Source organism: Fringilla coelebs, assembly GCF_963513975.1.
Source record: "Fringilla coelebs genome assembly, chromosome: 16".
Lineage (NCBI taxonomy): Eukaryota > Metazoa > Chordata > Aves > Passeriformes > Fringillidae > Fringilla > Fringilla coelebs.
In genome coordinates this window covers 8,353,358-8,374,759 of record NC_140042.1, presented here as the reverse complement: position 1 = coordinate 8,374,759, position 21,402 = coordinate 8,353,358, and the positions used below count along the sequence as shown (strand labels likewise).

Genomic DNA, 21,402 nt, shown 5'->3' with positions numbered 1-21,402 from the left:
TCTAAACCCCACGTTGCTGTATTTTTTCTGCACTGATTTGCATTATTTTAATTTCCAAATTTGAGTAATGGGAATGCCAGCAAGGCTTGATAAGCAGTTTTTGCCAGCACTGATAAAAATGAGCATTTTTTTCATACATCAGTTCAACTAAACTGACATCTCTTGTGAATGTGGTGGGAGAGGAATTTTGCTTTCCTACAGGATGTACCTTTAACAAGTTTTCTAGCCCTTATCTAAGTTAGACACACATCTCTGCCTTTACTTAAAAATATTTATTTGAAATAGGCATTTATAGGCCTTTCTAGCAAAGGCTATCTGTCAGACACACAAATTCTGGGCTAGCAAGATGAAAAAAATAAATAATGGTGGTGATATGCTGATGATTCATAAGCTTAAATAAATAGAAAATTGTTTAACATATCAGAGTGAAACATTTCCTTCCTTTCTAGCAAAATACCTCTGAGCTGCATGCATCAATACCAGGTTATGTAGGGAATAAGTCATCCTGCACATAGCCAATTTTCTTTGATTATTTTCATGTCTACCAGGTCTTACACAGTTGCACATTTGGAAGGTACTTCAGAAGCTTTTGTTATTCAAGTATTTTTCAGTGCATTTGTTGTTGCTAAGCATACAAATTATCTAGACTTAGCAATTGCATACAATTAGATTTATGAAAGGAAAACTACCTTAATGTATTTTGTAGTTTTATTCTAAAATATAGTAACTTGCAACTCATAGTGGCTTTAAAATCAGAGAAAAAGAGCTGCATATGAAATGGTATTACTGAGTAGTGTTTTTCTTATTTACTTTTTACTGCAGCAGCAGGGATGCTGAGAAAATGTCATTGTCACAGACAAATTAATTCCTAGGATCAATTCAAAGGTACTCCTGGGACTGAGGGCATTTTGTAAAAATCTTTCATAAACACCAGTGAGTTAAACATCGGTGAGTTGGTGACGTGTCTGTGGTGGAGATGGACAATCTGAGTTATGACTGGATTGGCCTGCCTGGAAAAGTCTCCTTAATAAATGTATTTGTGCCCCTAAGAGATTGAAGATGAGTTTAAGGACAGCTCTCAGCTCTTGACCTTGTGTGTAGTCCTTGCACATTCTGCTTCTGGACACGTGGCCATGTGGGCCCTGACCCATGGAGTAATTTATGACAATACAGTGGGAAAGTTGCATCATTTTGGGAGAGTTCCAGGTGTGCTACAGTTCAGCCCTTACTGTTCACCAGGGCTTCACCAGATCAGAGACACTATGATTGCACCATTGTAGGGTGTATTTGATAAGGTCCTGGAGATTTTAAATGCTTGTGTTGAAATTGTGCTATAAAATAATTGGAAATTGAGCAATTTACTTTTTTTCCCAGTGAATATTTAAAGAAAGCCAAAAGCGATGTTACAAAGTTTTAATGAGTGCATGTGGTGAGAATTTTATTATCATAAAAGCTGTAGGGTTTATCAGCTGATACTGGGCTGGAGTTTTTCATTAGCCAAGGGCCTTTCAGGGTTTCATGGGATATAGCTGGAAAACATTCCAAACAAATGAATATTCTATTTTAAAAGAATAATGAGACATTGAGGGTTTTATAGACTCCAAAGTTTGCTAAACCAATATCTCTAATTAGATGGAGAAACTCTCTATAGAGGCTTTGCATCAACGGCAGTACACACAGCAAATGTTTTAAGCATTTACATATCAAACACTGCTGGCAGTGTTTTGGCAGCAGTCCAGAGCTGTAGATAGTTTTAATCACATTTGTTCATTAATCCTTGGTGGAATTCTCTTATATGGTCTCTTTAGGATTTTCATTTAAGCATGTGCTGCTGCTTCTCAGTAGTGGGCTTATTTATTTATTTTATAAGTACCATCTGAAGCCTTGAATTTCTAGAAAATAGGTTGTGGAGTGGCTCAGGAAGCAGACGATGCAGTTTATTCTATTTTCTCTCAGCAGATTTCCTTTATACCCAGGCATTTATGTACTTTCACTAGAAGAGGTTTGTTCAGCAGTGTGCCATCCAAAAAAGACTTCCACTCTTTTTTGACTATGCAAGTTCTTTTCTTTTCCATAGGAAACAGACAGTGGTTGAATGGGAAGCAGTAGTTGAAAGCACAGCCAAGATGACTGTATTGCTAATAGAATGTCTTGAGCATCACACAGCCCTGGCAGGGCTGCAGGAGAGGAGCTGCATCCCTTGTGATGAGTGATCTGTGCCTGCAGCATCCAAATGCAGGAGCTGACACTTTGAAATACTCAGGTGTGAATTCCCAGCCCAGCTCTGATCTCCAAGTACTCCAGCAGCTGAGCTGCTGAGGCAATAGTTTTCTTCCATTATCTTGTTCCTCTGTAAAACCCGACTTGAAAGACAAAACAAACCATTTAAGACAACACTGCTGTAAAAGCAGAGGTATTAACTGTCACCCAGAGCCTTCCTCGTGCAGTTGGCCTCTGAAATCATATCTGCTGTTCTCATTTTTATGGTTTGTTTTATGAATGGCTGTTGAAATAGGAATCAGCTTTGCTGAGAGAGGCCTGCCACGCTAATCTTTGTTCTGTGATGGATAGCAAAGGCTAAGTACAGCCTTCCCCTTTCCTTGCATTTTTAGATGGCAGACTTGTTGAGGTTTTTTTTCCTTACTTCAGCCTGGGTCAGGCTCTGCTGAGCCTCCCCTTGTGCTAAATTGCCTTTGGAGAGGCAGGAGGACTTGGGAGCACAGTAGGAGGGGCAGGCTGTCTATCCAGGCTCTGAAAGCTGAACCCTGCAAACCTTTTCCCACGTTTGTCTCATGCTGCATTTGCGTGGTTGATCTTCCTGCTGTAAATGTTCCAGGAGGAGCTTTTGTAGGTTTCTGCTTTTTTCTCTTGAATCATTTGTCTGCTGCATCCTTTTGTAAGGTGACATGCCATGCCCACATGTGCTCAAATGGCCTGGTGGAGGGACCAGAGCAGGTCAGGTTCCCTTTCTGGAGTGGGGAGATGCCCTGAGTGCTGCTGTGCCCCAGCAGGAGCTCTCAGAGTGCACTGTGTGCTGTGCAGGTGTGTGCAGCAATTGGCAAAAACCCTTCCCTGTCTCCTGGGCTGCTCTCCTCCTCCCCAGCTCCTCTGTGCCCTGCAGTGCTGCAGGACCTGGGCAGCCAGGCTGAGCACAGGCACTCCCTGGGTTAGAAGGGAGAGATCCCCAGGCTAGGAATAGCCAGGTGAGGAACTCTGCAAAAGGAAGTCTCCTGCCACGGGGCTTGGTGGTGATGGCATGCCCTAACACTCTACAGTACTGGCTTCAGGAATGTGAAATGAATAACTTACTGGAATCAGGGAGCTTAAGTATTATTGTAAGAATTTATTGGAAAGAAGGTAGCAGAATTTAAGGTGTTCAGTTCTTCCACTTTCAGGCTCTTGTGCGCACATCTGCATGTTTAACTGTGTTTAGCCATATTAACTATTGATATCATGCTTAACTCTGAATAGGTGAGTTTGTCCCATAATTACAGCTTTTTTTTCTCTGCAGTCTTTTCCTTCTGTAGAAACAGTTTCTTGGCAAAGAGCTGCTGGGGTTGCTGTAGGTCTGGGCTCTGTAGGGCTGTGCCTTCACACATCAGTCCTGGGAGTCCTGGGGAAGGAAACTGTGGGCATGAGTCAGGGAGGAACGGGTGGAAACACCAAAGCTTTGGACACTGGGAAAACTTGTAACAGTTTTGACTTATCTTTCTGACTGTATGTTTGCCTTCATCATCCCTGCTTCAGAGGCCTTTCATTGCTGCTTCAAACCACATTAGCCTCCTTGTCCTGTTCTCCCAAACACTTTTGCCTTTGTGTTTCCTTTTTTGCCTGTTCAGCTGCTTTTGTAATCCTTGCCTGCCTCTCCAGCACCCCACACCAGGCAGAGCTACTGCTGTGTTTGCTGCCACCACTGCTCACCATGGCCAGGGCTAATCCCCTCCCTGCACTAACTCCTCCTGTGAAGCAGCCAGCAGACTTGTCATTAGATAGCCCTAAGTTAATCAAGATGAATAATTAATAAACTGAGAGCAGCTCTCTTTTCTTCATCTGATTCCTACACAAAATCAAACCATCTTGTTTCCATACCTGTGTGCTGCCAAAAGCTTCTGAGCTTTTGATCTGACTTATCCAAATTGTTATTAACTTGCATAGGTTTTGACATATTAATAATCCCATTGAAGTGCCTGCTATTCCCTACATCCTTCAAGTTGCCCATGTGTTAAAGTACCTTGCTGAATCAGAACATTTCTATTAGCCATTACTGTCCTCCAAAAGTAATAATATCTTGATTTCCTTTTCTTGTATTCTCCAAAGGCTTTCCTAATCTGTTTTCACAGCTGCAGACTGAGGGCATCTCTGCTCTTTTTTTGGATTAGTCACTAGGGTTGGAGGGTTTGCTTAAAACCAGCAAGACCAGCACTGCCTCTTGGCCATGGGGTCTGGCTGTGGTTGTGTGCAGGGACTGCCCTCTGCACAGACCTTCAGTGTGCTCAGACAATGCAAACACAAAGTCACTGCTTCTCTTCCAGTTGTTCATTTCAGTCCCCAGTGTACAGGCTGTATTCTGAAATTATTGCTTTGCTCAGCATGTGCTTACTGAGTGCCTGGTTTGCCTGCTCACACCCTGGGACACCTCAGTCCCAGGCCAGGGGCTGCTCATGAGGAAACACTGCTAGCAGACTTTGCTTTGCTTTGCTTTGGCAATATCTTCTGAATTTCTTTCTGGATAGAGGATTCACCTTTTTCTCTCCCTTTGACCTGTAACTCTAATCTCGACCTAACCCCAAGGAGAGTCCCAGCCCAGGGGCTCAGCCACATTTTCACTGAGCAGTGCCATGGGTTGAGCCACTCTTGCAGCCTCACTGCCTGCCCAGCTGAGCGCTGCCATCCTTGAGCCCAGCCCTACAGGGCTTGGCTGAGCTTTGCTGAGCGGCACCCCAGCAGGTGGGCACAGCTCCCCTGCCAGCCCTGTCACCCTTGCTGCAGGAACTCCCCGAGGTGACCTCAGCAAGGCTCTGGGGAAGCTGGGCACCCCCATCCCAGCTGGCAGACCTGCCCTTGCTGAGCACCAGATCTGCACCAGTGAACTCAGACGTGCTTTATTTCCCATCACTCTTCTTCACTTGTCATCTTCTTGTGGCAGCCTCCCCCACACACAAGTTTTCTCCAGTCTTGGAGCTCACTAGAGGATTCATTTTGCATTTCTCCCTGCGTGCTGCACACCTGGAAATGCCCATTTTCTCTCAGCCTCTGTACACTCCCACCATCCTCCTCCCTGCTAGTGATACAGGTAACCAGCTGACTAATCCTTCTCCCTGGAGCCTTGCCCTCCAAGTGAGTTTAATAGCAAAAGGAAATAGAAGTGAGAGCTGTGTGGATGCATCCATCAGGTCCAGCCTCAGGCACCAACTGCAGAAGGGCTTTTTCCTCACTCTGTATTTGTGCTGTGTTACACTGGGGAAACTGATAGGAATGTGATATGTAATATCAGTGTATTTTTAATCAGTAGCATGAAACTACCCTCCTTCTCCACATGACTTTATTTCCTTCTTAGGAAGGCTCTGTTGCACTTGTTACTTTCTGTTTTACTGTGATAGTTAGTAAAAAGATTTTGTGCCAAATTTATGCTCAGTGAATTATCCCTGAAATTTGTGGAGGTACAGCAGAATTTAATTTGGCAGTGTGGAGTTGCTGTTGCTTCCAGTGATGTCTTCAGCTGAAAATCTCAGCTTTTGATTGCCTTACTTAGAGAAAAAGCAGGCCCACGTCTCCAGTCTTTGTCCAAAGGAGTGCCAGAGGCTCTGGAAATAGCTGGTGCCAGAGGCACTGCCGTGGCACAGACTGCTGCTGCTGAATGTGAAGAAGTGTGGCAGCAATCTGTGCCAGAGGCATTTAGGAAATCTACCCCTCAAGGCAAAGGTTTCTGAAAGGTGAGGAGCATTTTAACAAATGCATTAACATCGATGGCGTGTTCAATGCCTTTGATTTTCTCTTAAATGTCTTCTGATGGAATAAGTCAGAGGTGATGTGCAGCATCCTCATGATGTTGGGGCCAGAAGGAGCACTTTGAGTGAAAGCTTAATAGAAATTCAGTGTGGTGCCATGCTGAGCAAAGAATTGGTTGACTGCATAAATCTAAATGTCAATTAACTAGAAAGTTTTACCAAATGGAACTATGATGTTTTAGTACCGTGTTGTCAACACATGAAACGAAGCATATTAATTGATAAGGAGTAAAACTCTGTATGAGTTCTTTAAAACAAAAAATTAAAAATATTCAAAGTAGGACCAAGATACTTCCAGTGTTTTCAAGAAGAGAGAAAAGGTCAATTATTGATTACTTTGAGAGCCAGAGCATCATTTGGACATTTATAAGAGTTACCTAAAAGCTGAGAAGCAATGAGAATTTGTATGGCAGCCCCAAGTCCTGATACACTTGGTAGAATACTGCTGAATAGCAAAATACAGGTGGGTGAGCAATCTAGAAAGGATGATGTTTTATTGAGTGGTGTGGATTGTTACTTTGGTTGATTAGATTTTTATCCTGTAAGGAAATTAAAGCTCAAGCACTTCCAAACTTGATTATATTTCTAAAGATCATCTTTGCATGCCAGCTTTTGCCTAGAAACTCACCCGAAGATGTCAGCCATTGAAACCATTTCATGTGGAAGCATTGCTAAGTAAATTCACTAAATGCCTATTCATCCCAGTAAGATGGAGAGTCACTGGAGCAGCAAATGTGAAAATCTGCACAGCTTACTCTACAGAAAGCGGTTTCTGAGTTAGCCAAATTGAGATGCAGAGTCTGACCCTGGGAGGTGTTGCAGCTCACATGAGGGAGTAAAGGAGGAGGGTCTCAGGGCCCTGTCTGTCAGGATGCTTGATTGACAGATAATTCATTTGTTCTAGCTAATATCAATGAGATTATGAAAATAATTTACCTGGCTGATAACATTTCCAGGTTGTTGCAGCCTGACCCCAGAAGTTAAACACATTTTGTACAGTTAAACATGTTCAGGTCTAACTTGGTTTTCTATGGCTTATAATAATGAAATGTTTTCAAAATACAGTAGTATTGACAGCTCTTTTATCTTGAGTCTTTCTGCTACCAGCTTCATTACAGACCATTGCATAAATGGTGTTGTATCCATAAGGTTGTGGATTCAAATGCAATTCAGGAGATTAAGATCTTTTTAATGTGATTTATTCAGTTTTCCTAAATATGCTGACCTAGATAAACAGAGAACATTTTTGCTCCATTGTTAAAGAAAGAACAGACCACAAAAGCTGTCAAGTGTAAATACATTCTTGGACATGTCAGCTGAAATTTTGAAAATGCTGGTGTCAGATTGCCTGTCATTCTAATTGGAATTAACCTTCTAAATTCCTTTGTTCCTGTTGATTATACTGCTTTTTTGACATCAAAATTCTCTGCGTTATGCATTCCAACCTTGGCCTCTTCTCTATTACACAATGAAAACAAATGAAATGCCAATAGATACTGAACCAAACTCCCTAGGAAATATCTAGCAAAGCATGTAAAATGGAACTATCAGTGCAGTCATCTTGCAGCTGGATTTTCATACTTAAGAAGTGTTGAGCAGTGTTACTTCATGCACACTCTGTTACAGTGCTTAAAATACCTGCCAAGGGTTGATAAGAAATTTGTTAAGGTGTAATAAAGCTGTGCTTCCTTCCAAGTATGCTTTCCTGAGCAGGGGGGGTCATTGAAGTTTAGCAGCAGGATGGAAGTTTTTTTTTTGGAACCACCTCCTCCAGAATCTGAGAATGGTCCCCAAATGAGAACAATAAATCTGTAAATGGCTCTGGATGCAGTGGTTTTCACAGTGTAATTTGTGCACCTTTTGTTCTTTCTCTCACAGGACAAATGATCAGCTCGTGGCATTCCTGTCCAGATACCGTGACATGAACTTCTTGAAATCACACGGGAGGGACAATGCAAGGTGAGCTGGCCCTCTCCTTGCCTTCTTTTAACCAGAGCACTGAGAATTATTGTATGGTGACAGTTCCAGAGTCACCTGATTGAAGAAATCCCTAGTCCAGGGGAGAGAAGTGACTGAGGAGGAAACCCTTTGCTGAGGACAGTTGTTTCCTGGCCCAGAGTGACTCCTTCCCAGAGTCAGAGGTGCTTTTGTGGGGAGAGAGGCTCTAAGCAGTCTGATGCTGCATCCTCCTGTGGACTCAGCACAGATTGGTGTTTTGTCAGCAAGTGGCAATTGCCCACACACCAGCACTGACCTGGTGGCCCCAGGAACACTGGTGAGCAAGGCTGGGTTAACTGAGCTCTGCAGCACAGCCTGGCATGGGCAGAGCCCCAGCTGTGGGAGCCTGCAGCAGCCTGCAATGCCACTAAGAGTGAGGATGGTGGCTGGAGCTTATCACAGCCTCCTAAAGTTTGGAACAGAATCCTGCTTCATCCACCCTGCACAAATCTTGGAGAAGGAATGTGCTGTGTCTCCCACCGTTCATCAGTAGTACTTTTAGTACTTAAATTTTCCATTGTGGTTTGGGGGAGCAGCAGTGACCAAAAACCATCTTCCAAAGGCTTTAACAACCTCTGCAGAGGAAAGAAGTTTCCCATCTGACTAAAGAGGAAAACTGTCCTGTTTTTCTCTTTATTCATAGTTTTGCTGTTCCTCCTTTTTGCTGGTTTTGTACCATAACAGCAGTCCAGCTGCACTTCCAGCAACTCCATATGCTGAGCCCCAGTGGCTTTGCATCTAAAAATATTGTTTTATTCTGCTTGGGTCACCAGGTCTTCCCTTTATTCTGTAAAATGTCAAGCGTACCCAGAGAATGTGACACACTGAGTCATGTGTTCAGCACAGCAGGCAGAATAACTCACAAGTCTCTCTCTCTTCTTGGCCATTCTTACTCTTGTCACCAGATTTATCAATTCTGTCATGTTCCTGTTTAAATTAAGTCCTCACGAGCATTCATCTTGTGCATGCACAAATTCTATAGCAGGTAGTAAAAAATAATCCTGTGAGGAGTCATATTTAAAGCCAAGTCAACAGTTTTCACAGGAGAGTCCCTGGTTTGGGAAATGCAGGGTGTCAGAGTGATTGGCAGACTCAGCTCGAGCTGGCAATAGTGATGGACAGCAGAGTTAGTGTAGAAAAGAGGAGAGAAAGAGCCAGGGAACAGCAGTTGGTCTCTTGCCTCCTTACTCCTCTGGTGCTCCTGAGTCTTCTCAAATTGCCTGAGCTGGCTAAGGGAAATAACTAATGGATTATGACACACCAACATCAGGCTGGTTCAAACATGCCAACTTCAAGTGGATCAGAACAATCTAAATCAATTAAACACACTAAGCTGGTATTAATTTAATAATGAAATAAGCAAATGTGCCACTTGTGCTTCCATCACAGGAACAGCAAACTCATTTAGTAGTTCAATGGCTCTCTTTGTGTAAACAACTATATACCTTTTAGCTTATTACAACATGTCACTGTGTTTTATTTTCTTTTTCCTGGATTTCTACCATAAATTTCCTGTGCATCAGGGAACACGATCTGGGACATGAGTGCAGATTTGCCATCCCTGTCCCTGAGTCCCATAAGTGCTCCCGCTGCTGACCACTGGATGAATGGATCCTTTCACATTACCCCTTGGCATGTCCCCAGATTTTCTATCAGGGAGTTAGAGTGGCTTCCCTCCTCCTGCACAGCCCAGGCAGCTGTAGACACACTCAAGCCAGCAGCTGCAAACACCTCTGAGTAATGCTGATGTTGAGTAAAAATTCATTCCATTGTTTCCAAAAGCTGATCAAAAAGTAATTATCCCCTGTTTGTATTGTGGGTGAATTTCCAGCTCTACATCCATCTGTTGAGAAAAAAATATCTGAAGTGAAGATTTCTAGCCTGATATTTCATGTTTAGTGTTTGAGTGACTCAGTCTTGACTAAACTGGGCAGTGTGCCCTCTGCTCTCCCCATCTGACACACAGCTCCCACCTGACTTTCATGGAGTGCCCAGGTGTGTAAGCTGTGCTCACACCAGTGAGGTTTATCCCTGCAGTCAGAGTGGGGAAGTCCTCTGGGCTGAAACACCTCCTACCAGCTCAGGCAGGTGAGCTCCACCTGGGCTGTCACCCCATGTCCTACAGCCAGTGTCCCCAGGGAGCACAAGGTGTGCTGTGGTGCTGTTTACAATATTCTCCCAACCTCTTGTGACCTTTGCCTGGGGAATTGCCACAGCTAAACTCAGTGATTTGCTCATTCTAAGAGTAAGGGATAAGATTTTTTTCCTACTAATTTTTCCACTTTTTAAATTTTGCTCTTTGCTTCGTCCTGTCACAGCCCAGGGGAAAAGAAATACCCCATGAAGAGAATGTCATGGCCAAGAGCTTAGTAAGGAGAAGCCTTGAGGGTTGGCAGCAAAAAGTTAAGAAAAGAAAAAAAAAGGACAGCTTTTAGAACACAGGCCAGTGTCCATGTCATTGGGCAATAAAAGAAAACTCCCTTTGGATATCCTATCTCAAAACACACTGGAACAGATTTTTTTGTTTAAAACAACAAATTGAAGCCTTAATAAGGGAGAGGACACTGGCCTATACTGGCTGCTGCCCCTTGCACAATAATGATTTAGCTGGTCCAAGGTGTTTTTCTCAAAACATGGGAACTACTAGTACAGGAGCACAGCATCTAAACATAATTGAAAGCAATGTACAATCCTTGCTGATAATTTTAATTTGTGGATGAATAATGGCACCTAATCAATAAGCTTTTCAAGTCTGTCTTGTAAACAACTGAAAACTCTTAGTTTTAAGTCATCATAGTCTTTGGATCATACAACAGAGAAAGATTAGAAGTGCCATCTCAAACCTGAAATGCTTGTACAGCTCAATTACAGTGTATGCTTTGTATTCAAGCCATGTTCACAATCAGTGCTTGTTCTACTGCCAAATAAGGAGAGAAATCAGGCTTCCTTTTATAGAGTTAAGTTTTCTTTTAGTTATGCCAAAGTCATGAAAAAGTGCATCACTCTGATTTTCCTTTAGTGGCTTCAGCAAAGAGAATGGACATGAAAATGTCTCCTTCGCTCAGCTGGAAGCATTATTTCCTGACAGAGGTGGATGTATGAAATGAAATTGCACACAGTGGCTGGAGTTGTTACATAGTGCTTAGTGGGCAACACATTTCCTTCTATTTTCAGTGCCTTAGACTATTAAAAGAAAGTGAATAACCTGGTAGTTGTATAAGCTATTGCAATTTGGAATAGACAGAGGATTTTTTTCTTTTTTGGCAGGAGCAGCACCTGAATGATTATAAAACATAAAGGCAGTCAAATGTGACATCTTCAATGGCAGGCAGGAAGTGGGGGGGTTTGTATAGAAACCTCTTCCCAGCAGTCATTTGGGAAACAGTGTAAACATGCTGAGAAGGCTGGATGCTGTTAGGTCTTTGAGGAATCTTGAGCTCATAGGCAAAATACAAACAGCTAAAGAAAAGACCCTTAAAGTTTTGGTATATGTCCACATTTTTTCCTTCTGCTGATTTTCCCTCCTCATTACTGCTGTTCTTTGCAGTTGTGTTGTCCTGTTTCTGGGTTCCAGATAATTTTAGAGGTGTTGATGGCCTGTGTCAAAGAGCATCACAATCCCATCCCATCTCTCAGGGGCTGGAGAAACCTTAGCCACCAAAGGACTGGAGCGTGTTCCCAAAATCTGTGCTGCTGGCACACATCTGTTTGACCCCATTTCAGCCATGCCTTTTCTCCTCAGTGGCACAGGCTGTTTGTTGGTGTGCTGTACATGGGGTCACTGGGGGTTTGGTAGTCAGCTAGCTAAATGGATCTCACAGTAAACACTGTTGTGTATTGCACTGATGAATTACCCAAACACTGGGGGGAAGAATGGATTAATTATCACTGCTGTTGGAATAGCCTAACCACATGTCCTAGCAGCACTTACACTGCTGCTCATGTAACATATTTGGTGGTTCCTTTGGCACAAATTACCCTCAGCCTCATACTTTTTTTGCTAAATTTTTTAGAACACTTGAGTATTCCAGAGCACATGGACTAAGATCTATTTTTTGCTTGGAAGTAGTTCAGCACAACAGTTGCATGAGAAGTGTAGTGACTGAAATAGCAACATGCATCTTCTCGGCAAAGAGACTGCACTTTAAAAATTTAGGCATTACAGCTAACTTTCAAATGTTCTTAGTGCTTTATGCTAAGCATTAGGGGAGCCATAAAGCCTTTACAGCTTCAGCTTGACAATTCACCTCCTTGTAGGGCTTTTATTTCTGCTCAGTTTTGGAAAACAGAGCTCTAAGCTGTCAGTGCAAAGAGAAACAAAAGCAGCCATATGTCTTGACGTGGGACTAAGCAGGATGTTCTTTGATCTTAGAGTATACAAGCAAGATCATCTGCTGGTTCAGGAAGGTGCTTCAAGTGAGGTCTGAAGCAATAGCCATCCTTTATGGGGCAAGGACAGAACTAGGAAGGAGGTGAAAATGCTGGTAAAATAATCAGGAATCTTATTGCTATCTAAGAGCATTGTGCAGCACACTTCATTTGCAGCCTTGTCTGAGGTCCTGAGGCATTTAATAAAATGGTTATGACAGGAAACATCATTTGAAGCTGCACAGATGTTGTTGGCCCTTGTGTACCCAAAGGTCAGTAGTGGCCTGATTTGGTAGCTTGAAAACCTTTATAGAAGGGACTCCCACTTGCCCTCAGTCACTAGAAAGGAGGTGAGGAGACAAGAAACTTTCCAGAGAAGACATTTATTGGAGACAAACAGATGGTAAAATGTCAGGTTTAATATCATTGAGTCTGTCTGTGGTGAGTTCATGATACATTCTGCATACTCTAATTTGCAGTTTTGCTTATTTAATATAAAAAGACATAGAATCATTTGAGTTGTGGCCTCCCTTATGGTGGGAGGAAGCCATTTCGTTTTTGACCTTCTGAAAGCTGTTTTAGTATTGCTTAAAAGATACTGTGTAAATGAAGAGTGGGGTAAAGAAACCTGCAGGAAAGTCTTTTAAGTCTCTCTTGAGCTTTATGCTCACGAGGAAATGCATGGAATTGTTGACAAAACAAGGCAATTCCTAGTAGAGTCATTACTGCAAAAAATAGACTTTGCAAGTTTCCTACAACTAAAGAATTTCACAGGGTTTTTCATTTTGCTCCCTGGCCTGCAACATTGAAATATTGAGAAATGTTGAGGTTTTTTAAGACTTTTTCTGAGAAAGAGACTTCTCCTTTGAAAGCGATAAAGTGGAAAGAAAAGTTTTTCAAAACCAGGGGAAGTTAATGTGTAGGAAAAGGCAGAGAAGAAGAAAGAATCAAGAGAAATTTCTTCCAAGGGAATGCAAAGATGTGCTAGGACTAAAGCATTAAATGGGTATTCTGGGAAGATTGCATATGAAAGAAGCAGAAACAAATTATATTGCGTATGAGGTGCCTATTGTAAGCTTGAAAAGTCTAATCATGTCCATATAGAGATGGAATAATGACCAGATAAAATGTGTGTATTCATCAGCTTTCAACAGCATCTTGTGTGGAATACCCTAAGTGCCATGGCTGCTTAGCTTCCATAAAGATGCCACTGGTTGAGAAGGGACACATTGAACATAATATTTCAAGGCGAACTTGTGTCTTGAAAGAGATATTTAATTTGCTGTACCATTTTTGCTGCGCTGTAAATGATCTAAACTTTGCCCAGTGTGTGTGGCAGCAGTAGTCTGCCCCAGGTTTAATTGCACTCTGAACATAAATGTGTTTAACATACATTAAAAACATGGACTGCCAAAAATCCTTCCAGTGGAGCTCCTTGTTCCCATCACTTGCAGTTGAGCTTCTGCCACAGAAACTCCAGGAGCAAACATGACAAACTGCATCTCTGAGCTCTGCCTCACTTTTGGTGGCTGTGTCACCTGGGTGTCCTGCTCTGAAGCCCATCCCTGTGCTCCCGGGGCAGCTGCCACCTCCCAGTGCAGGCTGTGCCCGTCCCTGCCCTGCACACCCACCCTGCTCAGCTGCCCCAAGGCTCTGCTGTGGGCACGCAGAGATACAGGTGACAAACACTGATCACATTTGAATGGGAGATTTCCTTGTGTTCCTTGGTAGCTCCTGAGTGTTTAGCACTGTGGGCAAAACTGCTAGAAGCGTTTCAATTTGTGTGCTTATTTATGGCTTTGGTTTTTGCTCCTGAAATAAGCCAAATCAATAAATAAGCCAAATCTTACTAGAGCAAATTCAGTCAAGAGAGAAATTCTTTCTGATATTGTTGGTGGTTTTTTCTGTGTTGTCATTAAAGCTTTGGGGGATTGTTGAGATAGTAATGTGTTTATTTAATGTCTTTCCCTTACCCTGAGTAAGGGAATTAACAAAAGATAAGAATTCTGCTCTCATAACATTTTTGACCTCATAGCAATTGCATTTAGGATGTCGCAGTTAAAGCACATTGAAAAGCAAGTTACAATTATTCTTTCTCTTCCATCATTTCTGTCTGTGCTGAGAGTTATTTTCAAGGCTTTTTGAAACAGCAGGAATTGTTTGTTCTGTGCTTTCCACACGATGCCTGTCATACTGGGTAGAAATCTTCCTCATCTTGACAGACTAAGTAGGTGCTATTTCTGTTTGACACTGTTCCCTTTTTCAAGCTTCACCTCCATTTTGGGAGTGGGGGATCAGCCCTGGAGGCTTTCAGCATGACAGGAAGGTCTCAGGAAACACACTGCAACATCCTAGCCTTAGAAAAACAGATGAATAGCTGGTACCATATAGACATTGTGTTTAAATAGCCAATTGTAAATTATTTCAGATGTAAATATTGTTTAACCCTTGGTAGAATAGAGTTACTCATGGAAATGGAGGGAAATCAGGGTTAGCTGGACTCAGCATACTCAGTGAGGCCAGGATTTCCACCTTGAGCAGGCAGGGAATGATTCTGCAGTGCAGAATCCCAAATTTGGGATTCATCAATCTGCTTAATATAAAGAATTTTTCAGTGCCTGGTTTATGGAGATGTGTGGTAGCTTAGAGATTGCTCACAAATTACTTCTTGCAACTGCTACATTCAAGATTGTCAAATTATTGTTCAGTGCTTTCTAGTTGGTCACCTAAACTGCAAATTACTGTTTTGTGCTTCCCAACTGATTGACTGTGGTTAGTGTTTCCAGGGTGGCTGTGCAAACATTGCCAGCAAGTGACTCTCGCATTTCTCATCTGTAAAAATATTTACTTGACTTTTTGCACTGAAATGGACTTTCTTCCTCAAATTTTCATCTAAGGACAATTAAAAGAGGAGCAGATAAAATCAAAGCATGCAGAGCTTGTCCACATACACTCAGGGAAACATGGACATGATGCTAGTGGAAATCCTAGCTCTGCAGATTCTTGCTTGGACATTGACATTGGCTTTTGACTTGTGAGGAATTGTTTTGCTGGAGTTTTGTGACTTCTATTCATAGTTCTTATTCTTAAATCCTGAATAATGATGGTGAGCTCCTGGGTAGGTGCACCTGGTTAACAGTGAAATGTCAATGGGAGGTATTCTAGCCGAGAGGCCAGAAACAGGAAACATTTAGGAAGAAACCTTTTCACCTTAAAAATATATTCTTTCCAGAAAAAACCTTTTAGTGATAAAGTTACTGGTAAATGGCATTTAGCCATCTGATAGCCTCTGATGCTTTAGAAAGTTTTACTCATTCATAAACTTCAGGAAAAAGAAAACAGCAAACTCTCTGACTTACCGTGTAAGTAGAGCATTCAGGAGCAGGGATCTCTACAAGTTGCTGTGGTTTGCACTGTCCTTTGGAGAAAACTATCAAAAAGGAGGATATTTGGTTGGGATATTTTTGCTGATAAAGTAACTGTGTGGCAATATTTATTAGCAGTTACAACATATCATAAGAGCTGAGCTGCTTTTATACTCATGTGGTAGGAGTACATGCTACACAAGTTACAAATGCTTTATGTTATACAGTCCTAGAATCTTGTCTGAAATGCATTTATAAATATTTAAATAAAGTACAAAGTAAGAGGAGTTCCCTGAGCTGGATTGCAGTCATGAGCTGCCTGGACTGACATCTACACTCAGTGACAGACCACGTGCTGCAGGCAGTAGGGGTTTTTTAGCAAAGTGTAAAAATAACTTTCTGGAACCTGTGAGGCTGCAGCCACACTCAGGTCTCAGTGGCACCTTTCATGTGAGTCAGTGTCTGATTGCCGAGCTCAGGTGCTGACACACCTTCTTAATATCCTGTGTTTTCTCCTTCCTTTTGAGTGTAATCCCAGGCCCTCAAAACTGGAGGCTCTTTAGGAAGAATTAAAGTTGGTAAGGAGAAGCATAAGATGTGTTTGTCAATCATAAGAGTGAGTGCTCTATGAAATAAGGCAAAATGGTATGCTTTTCTTAATCCTAGTATTTTTTTAATTCTGTTTTCTCCTGGTTGACTCTTCCTGTGATTGTTATTTTCCTCCTGTTGTTTTCTTTTGGATTAGGAGAAAGGCCAGTTGTCTTCAGCTGATGATAATCTCTGTTGTATTTGGCCAACCATACCTTGGTTCAGTAGGATGTCATTGTTCTGGCCAGTGCATTTGCAGCTGGCAGAGGTATGCCAGTTTTACCTGATGTTCAGGGTGACAGGAAGCACCTAAATTTTTCCACATTGACTGAGATTAAGGAAATGCTCTTACTAAGCTTCCCCCCCCCTACTTTCAATTTGAGAGTTATCTGCAAGCTGTTTTGTGAGACCCAAGAGAGAAAGACAAGGGGAAAAACCATCCTTTTTTTAGCATTCCATTGCTCTCTATGAAGCTTGACCTGGCTTCATAAAATTTACTGATTTGCTATTCCCTTGAGCATAACCAGAAACTAATGAAATACAGCATGAGACTAGAAACAAATCAGTAGGGTCATGCTTTTGCCCTCCATCTTCCTATCTTTCTTTTCAGAGGTGGCTGCAATCATCCTTGGATGGCTAGTCAAGAATCTTTATGAACTCTTTGTAGCGTCCAAGAGGTTTTCATTTCTTGGAAAGGCCTATGTGGCATACAAATACCCCTCTCCCTTTCCTTCAGGCAGTATTCAATATGCTTAGAGTAAGTTCTTGCCTGCCTGAGTGCCAAAATTGCTATTGCTGGGAGCGTCAGTCATCCTAGAAGAAGTCATCTTGTGGGGACAAAAGGGAGCCTCATCCACCTTTTTCCACTTTGGTTGCTGTTCAGCTCTCTGTGCCAGCAGCCTCTCCTGTTTAGCTTCCAGCAGATCTGAAATACACTTGGTCCCCTTGGCTGTCAAAGAACATAAATGAGCAGCAAGCCAGCACCCAGTGGAGAGCTGTGTCTTCCCAGCCCCTCAGACATATCATTGCTTCATGGCCACAGAAATTATTTGCTTTGCTAATAATTGCAAATTTGCCTTATTCCACTGAGGTGTTGTGACAGTGTGTAAGAGGCTCAGTAAGGGTGATCCTTCTGAAAAACACCTGCTCTCTGTTCAGCTTTTATGGATCTGAAACCTGGTGTGATGTTTCTAGGAGGGTTTCAAGAAGCACAAGCAAAAGGATCAAATCTTTGGAGATCTCTAAAGGCATTGCAGCTTTTTAGTTGGGCTGTGCTGCCTTGCTGGAGGCTAAGTGATTGGAAAGTACATTTACTCTCTTCTAGTAACCCAGTTGTATAATATTTGGGGGCTGAAGTTTGTTGTGAAAACAATTATACTTCCAGGAATTGGCTTATTTCACTCCATATCCTGAAATTTGCTTTTCCAAGCCATTAGCTAAAAAACCATAGAACTGTTCACATATAGACAAAAAAAGAGACTGTCAACTACTTTGGAAAACATGAAGCTGTGAGTCAGGATTTGCTGGGACCTTCTGATCTGGAGCGTGGTCGTGCTCCTGTGCTGCCAAGTTCGGGCAGAAAGGCTGAAGCTGTACAGTACCAGGGAGCTGGACCATGTCACACAGGCTGAGGCAGTTGCTACGCAGAGCAGTTTTTGAAATAGCCAGGTGGTTTATTTTGTTTGAGGGTTTCTATTGCAATCAAAGGACCTTCTATTTGTGTGATAAATTGGTAGAGATAGCAGTTGAAAGAAATTACTTCATGGAAAAGAACTTTATGTTCCTATTTAAATATAGTCGATAAAGTTCTGTTATTTTCTTAAAATAATTAACTCTAATGAGCATTTAGTTTTGAAGAGAAATAAATAAATGACCAAACTTTCAGGCACATTAATATTTGATTTGGAGATAACTGCATAAATATTGAATTTGAAGATTACATTCCAGAGCACTGCATTAAAATTGCAAGACTTTTCTATTATCCTTCATAATGGAACATGAAATTAGAAACTTGTTCATGGAAAGAAAAATTTCTCGACTCTCATTTACACATTTTCAGCACTGTTGTGTTAACAGAGGAGCTCTTCTCATACTGTGAAAAGAGACATAGCTATCAGTAGGACATACACCCTGAAGTCATTTACGGTCCTTTTGAAAATTAATATGCACCATTTCATAATTGCATCTCGGTTCTTTGATTGGTATAGAACAGAACTTGAACCAGAGAGCTGGCCTAGGGAGTTTGTGCTCATGTTTCTAGATGCAGGGCTTCAGAAAGCTCTGGTGCTCGTTCCTTAACTTTTATTCATTTCCCTTACCTTTAGTAGCATGTGTTTGAGCACTGCTAAAATGTCAGCTTGGCTTGCTAATCCTGAAATGCCCTGGCACAGCTGTGTGTGGTTCAGGAGGGGAAGGCTGTGCCCCTCTTGCCACAGCTGCTGTTATCCTGCAGGTCCTGCGCCCAGAGAGGTCTGGGGGCTGTGGGTTGCTCTAGTGTGTGGTCAGTGAGCATTTGTTACTGCTCAGAACACGTGGGATGTGTCCAGTGCTCACATCCAACCAGGGTGGATGGTGCTCAGCCCCCCTCAGTGCTAATTCATGGCTGCCCTGCTTCTCCTTCAGGGAGATTGTTCCCAAATGACAGAAACCTGGGTTAGACAGCCTCAAAAGATGAGTGGGCATTCAGTCCAAAGCATTTTCAAACACAGATTGATTTCCCAGCTTTTCTTGTTTTATATTGGTCTCAAATAATTCATTTCCATAACTTCGTTGCTCCTCTTATTCATGGTTCAGCAATAACAAAACATTGCTCCCCAGAGACTTCAAAATGGAGCAAACTTGCTCATTCTACAGCAAAGACCAATACAATGGTATTTTTTCCTTATTGGCTATATCCCTGCAGAAAAATTAATGACATAATAGCATTGGAGAAAATTGGTCATTTTACCTTTATGTACATTTTTCTGTTTTTTAAAAACTGAATTTATTTAGAGAGAGAAGAATGTGTTTAGTTCCTGTTCATGTTGCAGTTCTTCTGTGGTGGTTTGTTCAGAGTTAATGAACATTATGGACTTTCTTGCCCTAGAGCTCTGTTTCCTGCACAGCCTTAAGACAGCAGAAGGTGCAAATGATGTTTAAAAGCAATCTGTTGATCTTTGCCTCTATAACAGAACATATAACTGATTAATCATTTATTAAACCTCTCTACACTACTTATGAGTAGAACAGAAATATAAACAAGTGACCTTTTGATCCTTTTTTGTTTGTGAAAGTAGCTTTTTATTTATAAATCTCCTGATGATAGCAAACTACAAACCAACATTTAATGGCTGCTCTTGCCCTCCCTCAGGTTTATCAGAAAGCAGGGGCTGGACCGGCTCTTCCTGGAGTGCGACACGCACATGTGGCGCCTGGGGGACCGCAAGATCCCAGAGGGAATCACAGTGGATGGGGGCTCGGACTGGTTCCTCCTGAACAGGAAGTTTGTGGAATATGTCACTTTTTCCAATGATGACCTGGTGACAAAGATGAAGAGGTTTTACTCTTACACGCTGCTTCCTGCCGAGGTATGTGAACGCCAAGAATCCCTCTCTGTGCTCAAACCCACTTGTCCCAAAGATCTGACCAAAATCAGAGGGGCTTTCAGCTGATGTCACTGGGCTGTGGAGCATCCCACAGTGGGTAATGAAAATTTTACTTCTATAATGAGCAAGCCCTTTAGGGTTAGAACATCTTTTGCAGTTGTTTATTGCCTTGTTTGTTTGTGGGACTTTTTTGCAAAGAGTGGCTTTGTTTTGTACTTCTAAGCCTATTAATCTGTTACTGAACAACCAAAAATCCAGCTGCCCTTTGCTTGCAAATTGTTCCTGCACAAAGCTTTTGAAGGATATTAGAGATGGCGAATTGTCTTCATAAGTAGCTTTCCTTGCTATTATCCAGCACTTTTCTTTAAAAATATAAACCCTGCAAACAACGGTTTATTGTTCTGTTCAAAACTCAGCCAGAAGGCACAGTCACAAATCATTTGGATCACTCAGGAGTCGCTCTGGCTGCAAGTGATGCAGAAGGGGAGTGCACAGCAGTGTGGGATTTTGCCTGGCGTGCAGCAATGTGCACTATTTGCAGGGAGGGCACAGAGCCATGGCTGGCAGCCTGTGCTACACCTGCCCCAGCAGGTACACTGCTCTCCTGGCTTGTCAGCCTCTGCTCCACAGGCTGCAGCAGTCAGCCAGCCCAAGGAAGAGCTGATGACTGCCTCTAAACCCATAACTGCCTTGGTTCCTCAACATTTTGAGGGATGGATGACACCGATCTTGCAAATCTTGCTCATTAGCTTCTGGTGGAGCACAGCAATTGTTATCTTTTGGTAGAGGTTTATTATTCCCCACACATGTTGCATAATCTTCTTTTAATCTCGTTTCTGTTAAAAATCACCTTTTCTCTCTACTCTGATAACCTTTTCATCCATTATCCAGAGAAATTCCTGTATTGCTATAAAAGGACACAGGGCAATAGGTAATTGGGTAGGGTTTTTTTTCCCCTCTCGCTTGAATGAGAATGGATGCCTTTATGGGTTTAACCAAACAGTTCAAGCATAAAATCCATATTCACTGGGCTGTCATTTAACATTAAAAAGGGTAGGGGGATTATTTGGGGGCCAGCCATGCTAATGTTATGCTGGTTATTTATAGGTCTTACTATTGCTGATTTGAAAGAGAAGTCACTGCTCCAAAAACAGTCTCTTGCAGGGCTAAAATTGATGGTATTTCATAGCTCTTTTTGTACAAGGTTTTCTTTGCAAGATACATAGCTGGTTTTGTAAAATGGCCTTGCCTTCACTGACCTGTTAACCTGCTATATCAGTCCCCATTACACATGGTTTATGTAATAGCTGTTATTATGATGATATAATTAGGATTGCCCAATAGGAATTCCATGCTGCCATGAGTCAGCAAATAAAGACTTTCGATTTCAGACGTAAATGCAGGAGGCAGAATGTCCTTTTGGTGCCTAGGGTGAACTGCATGTTTCAGAACAAGCCACTCAACAAGCAATGCATTTCAGAGTGCTGGAGA

At 42.2% G+C, this 21,402-nt stretch overlaps 1 protein-coding gene across 1 annotated transcript in view; it reads left to right on the top strand.

Moving 5' to 3' along the window:
• The window catches only part of XYLT1 (xylosyltransferase 1), a gene marked incomplete at both ends in the record, with an annotated part of 321,569 nt that overhangs the window by 128,998 nt on the left and 171,169 nt on the right, over positions 1-21,402 (top strand). The window contains 2 exons of the mRNA XM_084216617.1: positions 7,887-7,967; positions 19,677-19,893. Of these exons, the coding sequence (XP_084072743.1) occupies positions 7,887-7,967; positions 19,677-19,893 (298 nt within the window). The remainder of the gene's footprint in view (positions 1-7,886; positions 7,968-19,676; positions 19,894-21,402) is intronic.